The 16,742-nt window shown below is 46.5% G+C and overlaps 2 protein-coding genes across 5 annotated transcripts; one reads left to right on the top strand and one right to left on the bottom strand.

Moving 5' to 3' along the window:
* Positions 1–258: 258 nt before the first annotated feature.
* LOC115247551 (E3 ubiquitin-protein ligase RNF34) lies at positions 259–10,144 on the bottom strand. Its single transcript, XM_029829642.1, has 5 exons — positions 9,996–10,144; positions 9,357–9,575; positions 7,641–8,027; positions 3,612–3,813; positions 259–743 (listed from the first exon to the last, which is right to left on the bottom strand). The coding sequence occupies exons 1-5, from the start codon at positions 9,999–10,001 to the stop codon at positions 556–558; spliced, it is 1,002 nt and encodes a 333-aa protein (XP_029685502.1). The 5' UTR covers positions 10,002–10,144; the 3' UTR covers positions 259–555.
* Positions 10,145–10,208: 64 nt separating this feature from the next.
* On the top strand, positions 10,209–16,504 carry c21h5orf34 (chromosome 21 C5orf34 homolog). Of its 4 annotated transcripts, none has more exons than XM_029829623.1 (12): positions 10,209–10,522; positions 10,759–10,848; positions 10,916–11,263; positions 11,568–11,800; positions 11,888–11,980; positions 12,712–12,838; positions 12,946–13,037; positions 13,108–13,174; positions 15,290–15,378; positions 16,002–16,048; positions 16,153–16,158; positions 16,244–16,504. In XM_029829623.1, the coding sequence occupies exons 1-12, from the start codon at positions 10,325–10,327 to the stop codon at positions 16,291–16,293; spliced, it is 1,440 nt and encodes a 479-aa protein (XP_029685483.1). In that variant the 5' UTR covers positions 10,209–10,324; the 3' UTR covers positions 16,294–16,504. The 4 variants fall into 4 exon arrangements, with proteins under 4 accessions (XP_029685483.1, XP_029685482.1, XP_029685481.1 ...); XM_029829622.1 differs by having other exon boundaries at positions 16,146–16,158; XM_029829621.1 differs by having other exon boundaries at positions 10,209–10,483; positions 16,153–16,504.
* Positions 16,505–16,742: the final 238 nt, after the last annotated feature.

Raw genomic sequence — 16,742 nt, 5'->3', positions numbered from 1 at the left:
ACTCTGAGGCGTGTAACGTGACTCTGAGGCGTGTAACCGTGACTCTGAGGCGTGTAACCGTGACTCTGAGGCGTGTAACCGTGACTCTGAGGCGTGTAACCGTGACTCTGAGGCGTGTAACTTGACTCTGAGGCGTGTAACGTGACTCTGAGGCGTGTAACGTGACTCTGAGGCGTGTAAGTTCCCCCCAGGTCCTGCGGAGCGGCGCATGTGTGAAACCTTCAGAGAAGAACCAACCTTTGGGAATACTGGCCACAGTTTATAGGCAGATGAACTTGATGGCTTTTATTTGTAAAAATATTAAAAATAAAATATTGTATTTCTGAAGTTAATATTCAGAAACGTAAACTGTGTTTAAACATGAAACCTGTTCATTTGTGTCAGAGATCAGTGAAATCCCCACCTGGAAACACTCAGATATCGGATATATATATTCCCATATAGTCTCTTCCCAAAGGAGGAGACAATTCTGGTGATACAAACGTTCCCTAAAGAAATCTTTCTGAGAACCGAACCTGGGACACCTTTGTTGGACGGTGGTGTGGTCGTGATGCATCAGGACTTGAAGACGTGCACGGCTCTGACCACATGCTGCCTGCAGATGGGACACTCCTTCATCCTCTGGCCACACCTGGTGCAGGTCACCATGTGGCCACACTCCAGGAGGACACAGTCCAGCACGGCATCCATGCAGATCCTGCACAGGGCCTCATCCTGGGCCGGCAGGGGCCCCTGGGCACCGCCTGGAGGGTGGGGGGGAGAACGGGAAGGAGGACAGGGGGAAGGAGGAGAACAGGGGGGAGGAAAGGGGGGGGAGGACGGGGAGGAGGAGGAGAACAGGGGGGAGGACAGGGAGGAGGAGAACAGGGGGGAGGACAGGGAGGAGGAGGAGGAGGAGAACAGGGGGGGAGGACGGGGAGGAGGAGGAGAACAGGGGGGAGGACAGGGAGGAGGAGGAGAACAGGGGGGGAGGACAGGGAGGAGGAGGAGAACAGGGGGGAGGACAGGGAGGAGGAGGAGGAGGAGAACAGGGGGGAGGACGGGGGGGAGGACGGGGAGGAGGAGAACAGGGGGGAGGACGGGGGGGAGGAGGAGGAGGAGGAGAACAGGGGGGAGGAGGAGGAGAACATGGAGGAGGAGGAGGAGAACATGGGGGAGGACAGGGAGGAGGAGGAGGAGAACAGGGGGGAGAACATGGGGGAGGAGGAGGAGAACAGGGAGGAGGAGGAGAACAGGGGGGAGGAGGAGGAGAACAGGGGGGAGGACAGGGAGGAGGAGGAGGAGAACAGGGGGGAGAACATGGGGGAGGAGGAGGAGAACATGGGGGAGGAGGAGGAGAACGGGGGAGGAGAACATGGGGGAGGAGGAGGAGAACAGGGGGGAGGAGGAGGAGAACATGGGGGAGGAGGAGGAGAACATGGGGAGGAGGAGGAGAACAGGGGGGTGGAGGTGCAGAACATGGAGGAGGAGCAGAACATGGGGGAGGAGGAGGAGAACGGGGGGAGGAGAACATGGGGGAGGAGGAGGAGAACATGGGGAGGAGGAGGAGAACAGGGGGGAGGAGGAGGAGAACATGGGTTTCCTTCATGGTTGAGCATCAGATTAATGGGTGATTAATGACCGTCATACTGGATCAATGTTCTGGAACTGCAGAAGATCACATGAAACTCCCGTCATCTAATAAAATAGAGAGGGTTAGGGTTAGGGTTAGGGGAGGAGCTGAAATAGGGTTAGTTTTAGGGTTAGGGTTAGGGTTAGGGGAGGGTTAGTTTTAGGGTTAGGGTTAGGGGAGGGTTAGTTTTAGGGTTAGGGTTAGGGGAGGGTTAGGGTTAGGGGAGGGTTAGGGTTAGGGTTAGGGTTAGGGGAGGAGCTGAAATAGGGTTAGTTTTAGGGTTAGGGTTAGGGGAGGGTTAGTTTTAGGGTTAGGGTTAGGGTTAGGGGAGGGTTAGGGTTAGGGGAGGGGTTAGGGTTAGGGTTAGGGTTAGGGTTAGGGTTAGGGGAGGAGCTGAAATAGGGTTAGTTTTAGGGTTAGGGTTAGGGTTAGGGGAGGGTTAGTTTTAGGGTTAGGGTTAGGGTTAGGGTTAGGGTTAGGGGAGGAGCTGAAATAGGGTTAGTTTTAGGGTTAGGGGAGGGTTAGTTTTAGGGTTAGGGTTAGGGGAGGGTTAGGGTTAGGGTTAGGGGAGGGTTAGGGTTAGGGTTAGGGGAGGAGCTGAAATAGGGTTAGTTTTAGGGTTAGGGTTAGTTTTAGGGTTAGGGGAGGAGCTGAAATAACAGAAGCTGTTCTATTATTAGAACATTTCTGTTCAAATGATATGGGATGATATGGGATGGACACGGGATGGACATGGGATGGACATGGGATATGGGATGGATATGGGATGGACATGGGATGATATGGGATGGACACGGGATGGACATGGGATATGGGATGGACATGGGATGGACATGGGATGATATGAGATGGACATGGGATGGACACGGGATGGACACGGGATGGACATGGGATGATATGGGATGGACACGGGATGGACACGGGATGACATGGGATGGACACGGGATGGACATGGGATGATATGGGATGGACATGGGATGGACATAGGATGGACATAGGATGACATGGGATGGGCATGGGATGATATGAGATGGACATGGGATGGATATGGGATGGACATGGGATGATATGGGATGGACATGGGATGACATGGGATGGACATAGGATGGACACGGGATGGATATGGGGTGGACATGGGATGGACATGGGATGGATATGGGGTGGACATGGGATGATATGGGGTGGACATGGGATGGATATGGGGTGGACATGGGGTGGACATGGGATGATATGGGATGGACACGGGATGGACACGGGATGGACACGGGATGACATGGGATGATATGGGATGGACATGGGATGATATGGGATGGACATGGGATGACATGGGATGGACATAGGATGGACATAGGATGACATGGGATGGACATGGGATGATATGAGATGGACATGGGATGGATATGGGGTGGACATGGGGTGGACATGGGATGGATATGGGGTGGACATGGGATGGACATGGGATGGATATGGGATAATATGGGATGGACATGGGATAATATGGGATAATATGGGATGGACATGGGATGGACATGGGATCGATATGGGATAATATGGGATGGACATGGGATCGATATGGGATAATATGGGATGGACATGGGATAATATGGGATGGACATGGGATGATATGGGATGGACATGGGATGATATGGGATGGACATGGGATGGACATGGGATGATATGGGATGGATAACCAAATAAGCCTCACCTCCAAGAGCACCATTGCAGGTGGGAGGGGAAGTGAGCAAAAGAGAGGACAGCAAGAGTCTGGAACTCATTTACGAGCTCATTTACTCTCTGATCGAGGGCTGCCCACACATCTGTTGACAGCTTAGCTGGAGCTACAGGTCTGCTCACAATCTCCACCATCCAAAAAATATTGAGGAATTTCTGCTACTAACTTTGGGTTAGTTAGTAATCAAGGGACATAAAAGGTGAACAACTGCTCCTTTCAGGTTAAGTTTGAGATCATTCTAGAGGTTCCTGAAGAGGTAATACCCACCGGATGTCCTGTTCTTCTCCCTGTCCCTGTAGAGTCGACTGACACGCTCCACCAGCTCCCACTTCTCACAGCAGCCTGAATAATTGACAAAATTCTTGGCCAAGATCTCCTTCAGATGCCTGACAGACAAGCTCTCAATGTCTCTGATGCTGGAAACATCCGAGAGAGACGCTCTGGCTCGGCGCTGGGCCGGAGGACTCACCTGAAGCACAGGGAAGAACATTCTTAGCCTTCTATCATCTGTGCAAGAGCAATCAAGGTATAAAAGCGCTTAAAGTGTGCAAACATGGAATCATATAAAATAATATTAAAATAATGTGACAGGGGGAACTGGGGGGTAGCTCCCTTCGTGTGTTGAGCCCAGTGGGCCACTGATATTGACTGTACATGCATGACGCCATAGGCCATGGGCCATAGGCCATGGGCCAAAGGCCATGGGCCATAGGCCATGGGCCATAGGCCATGGGCCATGGGCCATGGGCCAAAGGCCAAAGGCCAAGGGCCAAGGGCCAAAGGCCATAGGCCAAGGGCCAAAGGCCATGGGCCATAGGCCATGGGCTATAGGCCATGGGCCAAGGGCCAAAGGCCATAGGCCAAGGGCCAAAGGCCATGGGCCATGGGCCATAGGCCAAGGGCCAAAGGCCATGGGCCATAGGCGCGGGCCTGCTGTTGCTATAGACGCTGGCCAAGAAGGGAGATACATTTGGAAGTGCCTAGATGTTTTTGAACCATGCAAATATTCAGCTGAAAGCTGCGAGATGGGACAGAACAGAACTCCAGTTGGGTTTCTGGAGACAAAAATCTATATCAGTGTCAATCACCAGGACCTGAGGCCTCAGGTCCAAAGGTTGCGCAGGTGTTCTGTCAGGAGTCTGGGTAGATTCTCAATCATCCAGGTCATCGTTAACCAAGGTAGTTTGGAGAAAGGGGCTATACAGTATGTTCAAGCTGGGTCCCCAGCGAGCTCAGAACTGAAGGAGCCTTCTGGATAGAAGGGTTAGGGTTAGGGAGAAGGTTGGGGTTGGGGTTAACTGGGTTAGGGTTAACTGGCTGCAGTTAGGGTTAGGGTTGGGTTCGGGTTAACTGGGTTAGGGTTAACTGGCTGCAGTGCGGGTTAGGGTTAACTGGGTTAGGGTTAACTGGGTTCGGGTTAACTGGCTGCAGTTAGGGTTAACTGGGTTAGGGTTAACTGGCTGCAGTTCGGGTTATTGTTAACTGGGTTCGGGTTAACTGGCTGCAGTTCGGCTTATTGTTAACTGGGTTCGGGTTAACTGGCTGCAGTTAGGGTTAACTGGGTTAGGGTTAACTGGCTGCAGTTAGGGTTAGGGTTGGGTTCGGGTTAACTGGGTTCGGGTTAACTGGCTGCAGTGCGGGTTAGGGTTAACTGGGTTAGGGTTAACTGGGTTCGGGTTAACTGGCTGCAGTTAGGGTTAACTGGGTTAGGGTTAACTGGCTGCAGTTCGGGTTATTGTTAACTGGGTTCGGGTTAACTGGCTGCAGTTCGGCTTATTGTTAACTGGGTTCGGGTTAACTGGCTGCAGTTAGGGTTAAGTGGGTTGGGGTTAACTGGCTGCAGTTCGGGTTATTGTTAACTGGGTTAGGGTTAAGTGGGTTCGGGTTAACTGGCTGCAGTTCGGCTTATTGTTAACTGGGTTCGGGTTAACTGGCTGCAGTGCGGGTTAGGGTTAACGTTAACTGGGTTCGGGTTAACTGGCTGCAGTTCGGGTTAGGGTTAACTGGGTTAGGGTTAACTGGGTTCGGGTTAACTGGCTGCAGTTCGGGTTATTGTTAACTGGGTTAGGGTTAACTGGGTTCGGGTTAGCTGCAGCCAGAGTTCTGACAGGTATTGACCACAGAGGTCACATGACTCCTGTAATGGCGTCTGTTCATTGGGTGCCTGTTAAATTTAGAATAATTTTTAAAACCCTTCTTTTGACCTACAAGGTCCTCAGAGGCCTAGCTCCATCCTACCTGGAGGAGCTAGTGACACCTTATCAGCCCAATAGACCGCTCCGCTCTCAGAATGCTGGTCTACTTGTGGTTCCCAGAGTTTCCAGGAGTAGAATGGGGGGCCGAGCATTTAGCTACCAGGCCCCCCTGCTATGGAACCAGCTCCCTGTCCAGGTACGGGAGGCTGACTCCATCGCCACTTTTAAGATCAGACTTAAAACCTTCCTCTTTGATGAAGCTTATTGTTACTAATTCAGTAGTTCCAGTTACTATCATAGACAGACAGATTATCATACTTAGGGGGTCGTCTAATCATTAGGTCACATCTTAGTTATGCTGCTATAGGCCGAGGCTGCCGGGGTCCAGAAACATGATCACCTGACAGGCCTCTGGTACCCCACTGGGTCATGGTTTCCTCTCCTCTCCTCTCCTCTCCTCTCCTCTCCTCTCCTCTCCTCTCCTCTCCTCTCCTCTCCTCATCAAGCAGACTAGTTCTTGTGTAGTTTTTCTGCTTCTCCCCCCCCCCCCCCCCCCCCCCTTCTATTTATTTACAGGTATCGCCGCCCTCGGAGCTGCATAATGACCTCCGGCCCCGCTGAAGTGATTGTATATCATATTTTTTGTGTGTGTTTCTGTGCTCTGTGCCTCTACTCTCCCTCTCCTCTCCCCCTCCTTCTCCTTTTCCTCTCCCTCTCCTCCTCCTCCTCCTCCCCTCCTCCTCTCCTCTACCCCTCTCCTCTCCTCTCCTCTCCTCTACCTCCCCATCACTCTACTTCTCCTCTCCTCTCCTACCTATCCTATCCTCTACCTGTCCTCCCCCTTCTCCTCTCTCTTTACCCAGCCGGCCATCAGCAGGAGGGTCCCCCTACATGAGCCTGGTCCTGCTCCAGGTTTCTTCCTGTTAAAGGGGAGGTTTTCCTGCCACTGTTGCTTGTCTGGGGTCAGGCCCTGGGATTCTGGAAAGCGCCTTGAAACAATTTTGATTGTATAAGACGCTATATAAATAAAGATTGATTTGATTTAATTGGCTGCAGTTAGGGTTAACTGGGTTCGGGTTAACTGGGTTAGGGTTTGGGTTAATTGGCTGCAGTGTGGACTTTTCTAGTACTTTGGAGCTGTTGCTGACCCTCAGAAGTGCTGTTGGGTTGTTAAACTGTTAAAAATGTCAAGAAAAGTCGGTATCCGTATGTGATGTTCACATTAAACAGATAAACCCAGGTTTAATGAGCAATTACAAGAGTGGATGTAAAAGTGTGCATGTTAGTGTGTGGTCCATGTTAGTGGTGTCAAATTTAGTCCAGAATATAACTCATCTTCCATTTATTATTGATGCCAGAGGTGTCAAACTGAATCTTTTCTGTGCGAGTGTCCCAACACACACTCGGTGACGTTCCTCTTGTTTTCATCATGTGCTCGTGCACAGAGGGGAACCCCACCATCTTATTAGCATATGTAATCGACGGCGTGGTGCTCTAACTTGTGCTCACACTAATAAAATCTGACGTGCGTGGAATTAGGAGAACGCACAGTTTCAGACATCTGAATTTTTGGTGTGTAGGTACTTTTCTGGATTTCCACGTACACCAGGTTTAGTATGAAATCCACGCAAGTCTTTGAAAGTGTGGCCCCTGGTCTCTGGTCAAGAGAGCAACAAAATCAAGCCTAACCCGAAAGTGAGAGCATATTTCAGAGAAAGTGCATGACTATCAGCCCGTGGGTGGAACTGAAACCCATTTTCCTACAGTTGACTATGAACAAATAGTCACAAAATGATATAGTCCAGGTGAATGGACCTCAACGAAGCTCAGGGGTGTGTTCACTGCTGTCCAGGTTGAGGAGAGAGGCGGATGTGGCATCAGCTGTATCCTATAATACAGCAGCAGTAATGTCACTACACATAAAAAGACTATGTTGTGTCTGATCATAACCCTGGTAAAGAGGTGCATGTTTTCTGAAAAGAAACATGAGGTGCCTCCTAAAAGCCCGTTTTTACCTATATATCTATATATCTAGAGAGAGAGAGAGAGATCCATATGTGTATACATGAACTCCATATCATCCCATGTACAGAACACATACCCGACTGGTACCGGCGCCATCACTCCTGCTGAGCAGCTCATCCTGAGAAGCAGCAAAGGCAGACAGCTCCGACGTGGACTGTGTGGCCGAAGGTGTTGGCGGGGGAGATGGATGTGAGTGAAGGCTGCCCCCATCGGTATGCTGCTCTTCTTCCACAGGTTGGTGACACAGAACCAACTCTACCAGGTCTTCTTTTTCTCGACAGGTGTCGATGGGGATGCTGTGGAGCAGCAGGTACTGACGCAGGTCCCTGACTCGTAAGTGCATGAGCCTGGCCCGCTGAAATGCTGTTGTCTTTAGCAAATGACACGTGGCACAAAAACGCAGGTTTTCTTGCAGCAAGGAGCAAAGCGTGCAGAAGGTCCGTTTACAGTCACAGCAGACGTACTGTCAAAAGAAGAGTGGAAAAATCACTTCAGCCATCAGCTCTTATAATAATCGTTTGACGAGCCATTTCATTAAACACAGGATGAGAAAAAGCAGACATTCATTCAGAATTGATCTTAATTACCGTAATTTCCGGACTATAAGCTGCTACTTTTTCCTACACTTTAAACACTGCGGCTTATTTATGGGTTTTGTGCTGCACTATCACAGCTATTGTGAATCAGTCATTTTTACTAACCCTCATCAACGTGGAAAATACTAGAAGAAAAGCTTATGATGCGACTTTTAAGTAAAAAGCGATCACTCCGGCGGCTGAAGAAGAAAATCGAGCTGCCGCACGTAATCTCGGTATTACGGTAATCAATGGGGAGAAGGTGGAGACGCCGCCTGAAGAATTGATCCAAAGCAAAAAGACGACAAAAGCTTTTAAACATCGCAGGTGGCCCGAGCTTGAGAAGGTTCTGGAAGCCTGGGTCAACGAGCTTGAGAAGGTTCTGGGAGCCTGGGTCAACGAGCTTGAGAAGGTTCTGGAAGCCTGGGTCAACGAGCTTGAGAAGGTTCTGGCAGACTGGGTCAACGAGCTTGAGAAGGTTCTGGCAGACTGGGTCAACGAGCTTGAGAAGGTTCTGGAAGACTGGGTCAGCACACAGAGGCCATCAGGGAGTTTAGATTGTTCATTGTTGGAGTATAAAAGCATAAACAGGGTAATTTGTGTGTAGCTGATCAAACGTATATTTCACGGTAGCTGTGTTACAGACACGTTTGGAAAAAGCATTGACAGGTAGAAGATATTTGTTTATGTTGCTAAAATGATTAAATTAAAAGAAAAGTTCAAAAATCCTGACGTGATGAAAATTGGATTTAAGGTCTCTGGATAAACACACAAGTGAAAGAGTGGCTGTTGTTTCTGACCTGTCTGTCGCTCGTCAGTGACTCGTCTCTTACGGTAATAAAAACATCCACCGGTACTGAATGTTTTCCATCTAATTTTTCGTATTACTACGTGGGACCTGCGGCTTATAATCCGGTGCGGCTTGTATAAGTACAAAATTGATTTTGTTTCTAAAATTAGATTATGCGGCTTTTAATCGGGTGCGCTCTGTAGTCCAGAAATTACGGTATGTATTTGGTGGCACTAGGCTTGCTGGAATGTTAGCGTTCGAGGGTTAAAGGAAAGATCATGATCCTTGTCATCTACGAGGGAATAAACAGATTACATTAGATCACTGAAGCCTTTGAAGAAATAAAACTGTCATCCTCATCCCAGTCCCACTTTATGCAAAATGCTTGAAATTCCATGAAAGATGAATCCACCAAATCTTCACCTACCTTCCGCCTGAAGACTGAGAACAGCTGACCACAGGCCTTGCACACCAGCACGCTGCCCCCCGACCCGGCTGGCGGGTAGGTGGAGTAGCCCGCCCCGGGGGCGAACCTGAAGAGCCCCGCTGCGGCCCCAAACGCTGGCTGCGGGCCCCGGACGGCCCCTGTGCCCATGACTTCACTCATCAAAGCGCAGCATGAAGCCCACATGGACGAGGCCCCTGTCTGACAGCCAAACCACTGTCACTCATACTAAGTGATGAACTGACGGATGAACGAGTCCACAAAAACAGCTTCATATAGTTATATATGGTAGATCTATATAGTGCATAGTTGAACTAAGCACAATGGAAGTATGACTGCACAATAAAAACTAAAGTGCAGACACGAGAAAGTAGCTAGAACTATCAAAACACGCTATCGCCGAAAGAACTATAAGTTAAATATGTCCCATTTGAAATGTTTTAAAGCAATCTAATGAAGCCCAAAAGGTCTTTTTATATTACTGTGTGGTCTCGATCTTAATAAGTCGATGATGCGCTTCTCGGCGTTCGTTGCCAATAGGGAAACATCGGCTAACGTCGCTGCTGACACTCGTGGAAACGCACATTAATCGGACCGGGTGGAATATCACATAAAGCACACCTTCATTGCAGCTTGCAGCTGGTGCACAGAGAAGGTTTGGAAGGTTTTCCCATTGCAAAGTCTCACTTTATTCCCTCCAGCACCGACACATCTGACGAGCACAGACGATCTCGAGTCGCTGCTCCGCTTCTTCGTTGCTCATCGGGCATCTTAAAGTTCCATTACTGCCACCTATCGGCGAACGTGTGGAGCACACACACATCTACACGCGTCCCCAGTTGATGACGTGTGCGTTAAGCGACGCAGCGCACCAAGTTTGATTTTCAAGCTTTGCATCAGCTGGGTGATAAAGTCCCCAGTTGTAATAATTATTGTGTATTAGTTGTTTAATGATGGAATGCAACGGAAATACCAGCTTGATGATCATGTATGAAGACGAGTCTGTGGAAGTCCGTTACAAAAACGATGTCCATTTACAGCTATCACCGTGTGGTAGTGAATTCATCCTGGTTAAACCTTCCGGGGACTCTCCGCTGACTGGGGACAGGGTGCGACAAAGGACCCGATTCACGATCAGCACTTATAAGGTTTTTACTCAGAGAAAACAGAAGCAAGACTCTTGCTTTAAAGTGGATTCTAAATAGTACCGAAACAGTACTCATATTATTTAGATAGTGAAATGTGTTTTCAGGTAACCCTATACTAATGTGTTATTGGCACTCTACATGGTTTAAAATACTCACTATACTATACTTTGCGCTGATAAAAATGTGGACATTGCTGTCTGTGTTCGGTATGTTGATACGCTCAATGTGTTTGGTAGGAAATGATAGTTGGTGCACTGACATTTAGGAATACATATGCAAGTCAACCATATCTGCCTGATGAGCTCATTCCTGTTGACCACAAAAAGGTAGGCACGCATCTTCTCAAACTGTATTCCAGCTGGGATTTTAATGTCCCTGCTCACCGTTCCACAGCCTTTTTTCAGTCTCGACTTAGATATGAAGTGGCCTGAATTGTGTTCCTGCATTGGCGAGCTTGGAAGTTGCGGTGAACTCATCATCAGGTCGGAAGAAGGACGAGCAGTGTTCATTCTGGGCCCATCAGGACAAGAATTTTCTGTCCAGTACACGTGCTGTCTGAGTGGCAGCCACAACCAGAACCATAGCACACAGGATGGCAGCACAGAACCTGAGAAGAAGCCAGTAAATGCCCTGATGTGTGGGAGAGCTACTGCTGCTGCACATGGCACCAATGATGGACACCTGGAGAGAAACAGAAACATTAAGTTATTGAGCTTGGCGACCAGCAATGTGCAACCAAAGGTACGACTCCTAAAATTCCTTTTTGTCTAATTGTGATCTGATTCCTTACGAGGTAGTGCGGTGCTGCTGAAGTATCGTTCTTGAAATTCCCAGTAGCTGTTGGAAGAAAGTCTGGAACATTTTCTATAGGTTCATTTTGATTAATTTAAGTTATCAGTAAAGAATGATCAGAATAAAGAATTGGTTGGTGTTATTTCCTGTGATATCAGTATTTTATTAAGATGTATTATTAAATGAGCTGCCAATGCAACATCATTGAGTACATTTACGTCATTATTGCACTTGACTTTTTTTCCCTTTCCAGCCAGAGGCAGCGTACCAATCCACCACGGTGGTCCAGCATTTTTCATGCCGTGCTGTTGCCCCCCACTGGCGCTATCCTCTCTCTTTAGCTCAGCATCTCCTCATGACTCTTTCCCAGCCTGATGATGTCAGAACAGAGGAACAGAGTTTTTTGACCCAACTGACCGTTGAGGAAAGGCGCTCTCATCTTCCTCAGGCGCTGCCTCTCACATGTCCATCACCACAATGGCACAGGTGGTGATGGACATGTCTAAAACCAGTCATTCACAGAGTATTGTTTAACCTTGTTGTTAACACAGGTGTCTTACCTGTATTTTCAAGGGGGAGGTTTGCAGACCCACTTCTAAAAAATGAGCATCGAGAGCTTCAGGGAGAGCTGGTGAAAGTCATGTGGTGCCATGGCATTACCTACAGGTGAGTATCGAGATTTCTGGGGCTCTATAGTCAGGACTCAGCAGTCCACCTACACCTAAAGGAGAGCGGTCACTCCTTCCAGGACAGCCAAGTAAGGATACTGGCCAGAGAAGACCGCTGGTTTGAGAGGGGGGTCAAGGAAGCATCCATGTCAAACTGGAAAAACTATCCTTAAACAGAGGGGGTGGCCTGAGGCACTTCCTGTCGCCCACGTACAACGCAGTCCTCCACTCCTTCCACCAACAAACCAAACATTCACACCATTCCAGGAGACCCAGTGACTCATCACCATGTGAGCCAGCAGACAAAGGGGAGACACCTCAACTGGAACTAGGTGGACGACCCTACCGATGACCCTCAGCTGACCACCCAGATCATTAGCATGCTAATGGACTGAATTTTCAAGCTCTGCCCTCAGCGAGTTTAGAACTCAGAAAGACTTCTAGAGTGAAGGCGAAACATCTTCAAGAAAACCCCAAACATGTCCAGTGGACGCAGAGAGGCCTAGGAGGCAGTAACGGGGAGACATGTTGGGTCATTTATTTAAACATTTAAATAGTTCTGTGTGCCTCCTCGGTGCACAGGTTAGTTTTAACATTAATTGCATTTATTCCAAAAAGTGAGTGAAATAATTTTAGACAAATTTGAACTTTTCTTATTTCAGAAGCCATCGCTGCAGCATGTCAAGAGCTGATGTGACTTTATTTTTACCCTACTGTGTCCTCCTTCAGGGTACTGAGTGGAGTTGTCCCTGTCATAGAGGTTTCCCTGGGAGATGGTTCGGTCATGCGTTCTAACAGTATCCTCAACACCTACTTTACCCATCACAAGCCTGACTGCCATTCAGGGAAGCGAAAGGTTTTTATGTTCCCATGCAAGTCTTCTCAAAATCAATAAATAAAGACAGATCAATAGATCATATGCACTGTTGACCAAGAGCAAGTCACTCATACTATGGTACACAGGTGAAAGAGGTAATATACCATGTGAACAACCTTCCCCCTGATCTCCCTGGACAGCCTTACTCTGTGCGCTCTGTTGTCAATCGTGCAACCAGGTAAGTTCCCTCACGACCTGCTGCATTTTCCAACTTCATCATCACCATCACATGACTCTGTTCTTCATAGGATCCTGAGCAGCTACACCAAAGCCAAGCAAATGCTGCAGTTTCCAGCCACACCCAGCTGCTTGCAGGTAGTCACATAAGTACTTTCCTCTAATATTACCGCTGTCATGTTGTCACATTAATGTGTTCCCCAAGTTTCTATAACGACATTCATGTGTTCCCCAAGTTTCTATAACGACATTCCTGTGTTCCCCAAGTTTCTATAACTACATCCATGTGTTCCCCAAGTTTCTATAACGACATTCATCTGTTCCCCAAGTTTCTATAACGACATTCATGTGTTCCCCAAGTTTCTATAACGACATTCATGTGTTCCCCAAGTTTCTATAACTACATCCATGTGTTCCCCAAGTTTCTATAACGACATTCCTGTGTTCCCCAAGTTTCTATAACTACATCCATGTGTTCCCCAAGTTTCTATAACTACATTCATCTGTTCCCCGAGTTTCTATAACTACATTCATCATTTCCCCAAGTTTCTATAACTACATTCATGTGTTCCCCAAGTTTCTATAACTACATTCCTGTGTTCCCCAAGTTTCTATAACTACATTCCTGTGTTCCCCAAGTTTCTATAACTACATTCATATGTTCCCCAAGTTTCTATAACGACATTCCTGTGTTCCCCAAGTTTCTATAACTACATCCATGTGTTCCCCAAGTTTCTATAACGACATTCATCTGTTCCCCAAGTTTCTATAACGACATTCATGTGTTCCCCAAGTTTCTATAACGACATTCATGTGTTCCCCAAGTTTCTATAACTACATCCATGTGTTCCCCAAGTTTCTATAACGACATTCCTGTGTTCCCCAAGTTTCTATAACTACATCCATGTGTTCCCCAAGTTTCTATAACTACATTCATCTGTTCCCCGAGTTTCTATAACTACATTCATCATTTCCCCAAGTTTCTATAACTACATTCATGTGTTCCCCAAGTTTCTATAACTACATTCCTGTGTTCCCCAAGTTTCTATAACTACATTCCTGTGTTCCCCAAGTTTCTATAACTACATTCATATGTTCCCCAAGTTTCTATAACGACATTCCTGTGTTCCCCAAGTTTCTATAACTACATCCATGTGTTCCCCAAGTTTCTATAACGACATTCCTGTGTTCCCCAAGTTTCTATAACTACATCCATGTGTTCCCCAAGTTTCTATAACTACATTCATGTGTTCCCCAAGTTTCTATAACTACATCCATGTGTTCCCCAAGTTTCTATAACTACATCCATGTGTTCCCCAAGTTTCTATAACTACATCCATGTGTTCCCCAAGTTTCTATAACTACATCCATGTGTTCCCCAAGTTTCTATAACTACATCCATGTGTTCCCCAAGTTTCTATAACGACATTCCTGTGTTCCCCAAGTTTCTATAACTACATCCATGTGTTCCCCAAGTTTCTATAACTACATCCATGTGTTCCCCAAGTTTCTATAACTGCATCCATGTGTTCCCCAAGTTTCTATAACGACATTCATCATTTCCCCAAGTTTCTATAACTACATTCATATGTTCCCCAAGTTTCTATAACTACATTCATCATTTCCCAAAGTTTCTATAACTGCATTCATATGTTCCCCAAGTTTCTATAACTACATCCATAGGTTCCCCAAGTTTCTATAACTACATTCATGTGTTCCCCAAGTTTCTATAACTACATCCATAGGTTCCCCAAGTTTCTATAACTGCATTCATATGTTCCCCAAGTTTCTATAACTACATTCATGTGTTCCCCAAGTTTCTATAACTACATCCATAGGTTCCCCAAGTTTCTATAACTACATTCATGTGTTCCCCAAGTTTCTATAACTACATCCATAGGTTCCCCAAGTTTCTATAACTGCATTCATATGTTCCCCAAGTTTCTATAACTACATCCATGTGTTCCCCAAGTTTCTATAACGACATTCATGTGTTCCCCAAGTTTCTATAACGACATTCATGTGTTCCCCAAGTTTCTATAACGACATTCATGTGTTCCCCAAGTTTCTATAACGACATTCATGTGTTCCCCAAGTTTCTATTACTACATTCATGTGTTCCCCAAGTTTCTATAACTACATTCATATGTTCCCCAAGTTTCTATAACTACATTCATCATTTCCCCAAGTTTCTATAACTACATTCATGTGTTCCCCAAGTTTCTATTACTCAGTCTTTGTCATGTTTGACAGTTATGGAAAACAGCAAGAAATGAAGAATGTGGTCCCTTTCCAGTATCAGCTGAGCAGCATGCGAATGTCACGCACACAGGAGAAAATATGTGAGTTCTATTTTATAGCATTTATTTACATTATCTTTTAAACAGCAATGCTCTGGTAAAACCTACAGAAAGAATACGGATTGAATTCATTACATCTAAAGTATTACTGAGTTATCAGAAGCTTAAAAGAATGAAAAAGGGAAATCTCTTGATGGATATTTCCAAAATAAACTGAAATCAAAAACAAATTGAAATGGTTTGTTTATATATACAGTATATACTGTATATGTGTGTGTTTGTGTGTCTATATACACGTGTGTGTATATACTGTAGGTGTGTGTGTGTATATATACAGTATGTGTGTATATATGTGTGTGCGTGTGTATATATATGTGTATATTTATATATATGTATGTATATATATATACACACACACACACACATATATGTATGTACATATGTATATATATATGTATGTGTATATATATACACAGTGTATGCATGTATGTATGCATGCATGTATGTATGCATGTATGCTTTGATCCGGTAATCCACTGATTGTATTAAATGGTTTGTTGTCGTCACCTCCAAGTTTTAGCTCCAAAAAAGAATCTATTCTATTTCCATCAGCATGGGAAATGGAAACATAGTGAGATCATGTGTTTCTTTTTTGGTCATTTCAGGTCTGGGATTGTAGCTGCAGAACTGGAGAAGATAAAGCACTTCAACTGTATCCTGAAGCATGAAGATGATTGTTCTTGATGCATTTAGAATCCGAGGAGGGCAAAGCTGATGAAGACATTGTGTGTTTGCTCTTTAATACCCAGTGTCCAGTCCTGCTGGACCATTCCTACCTCCCAGGGAGGGGGATTCCCAAGGAAAAGTGCTCTGGAGAGGAGGCGCCGGCTCAAACTGTGGATGAGAATGACGTCACTGCTGTTCTGCAAAGGACGTCGAAGGCCATTCAGGACATAGATGCTCTCGTAGCTACAGCTATGCACACGTCAGACAGTCACGACTTAGACCTTTCTAATTAGAAAATGCCTACACGTATGAGGTTGCAAACATTTAGAGCTATATTATTGAATTAATATTTGTTTGTGATGTTGGGAGAAGACACTGATGGTGGGACAGTCACTGGGCAATACCGTGAGGTTCTAAAGAAATAAATACAGTGGATTTCAAATGATTCGTTCATTCTACCAAAGGACCAGATCTCATCCTCCATCTTGGTTACACGGAATTGCCCAGTTTGTTATGGAAGCCCAAGAGCGGGACAGGAAATGACCCAACTGAGCAGAAGCAGCGGATCTTCGATCCACCAGGAGATCATTTGGTGATCCAGTACAACAGTGATCCCCAACCCCCGGGCCGCGGCCTGGTACTGGGCCGTGGGTCATTTGGTGATCCAGTACAACAGTGAT

This window comes from Takifugu rubripes, chromosome 21 (assembly GCF_901000725.2).
Source record: "Takifugu rubripes chromosome 21, fTakRub1.2, whole genome shotgun sequence".
In the NCBI taxonomy this organism is placed as follows: Eukaryota; Metazoa; Chordata; class Actinopteri; order Tetraodontiformes; family Tetraodontidae; genus Takifugu; species Takifugu rubripes.
Note: the sequence above shows the minus strand (reverse complement) of the source record. Positions and strands in the feature narration are given on the sequence as shown.

Bases quoted from the DNA above. Each gene is read 5' to 3' on its own strand.
- LOC115247551 (XM_029829642.1), bottom strand. The intron at 3,814-7,640 runs GTATGTGTTCTG...CCTGTGCTTCAG, and splicing joins ATGGCGCCGGTACCAGTCGG to GTGAGTCCTCCGGCCCAGCG. The intron at 744-3,611 runs GTGGGTATTACC...CCCACCCTCCAG, and splicing joins GGAGAAGAACAGGACATCCG to GCGGTGCCCAGGGGCCCCTG.
- c21h5orf34 (XM_029829620.1), top strand. From the start codon at position 10,325: ATGATGGAATGCAACGGAAATACCAGCTTGATGATCATGTATGAAGAC. The intron at 13,175-15,289 runs GTAGTCACATAA...CATGTTTGACAG, and splicing joins CCACACCCAGCTGCTTGCAG to TTATGGAAAACAGCAAGAAA. The intron at 15,379-16,001 runs GTGAGTTCTATT...TGGTCATTTCAG, and splicing joins ACGCACACAGGAGAAAATAT to GTCTGGGATTGTAGCTGCAG.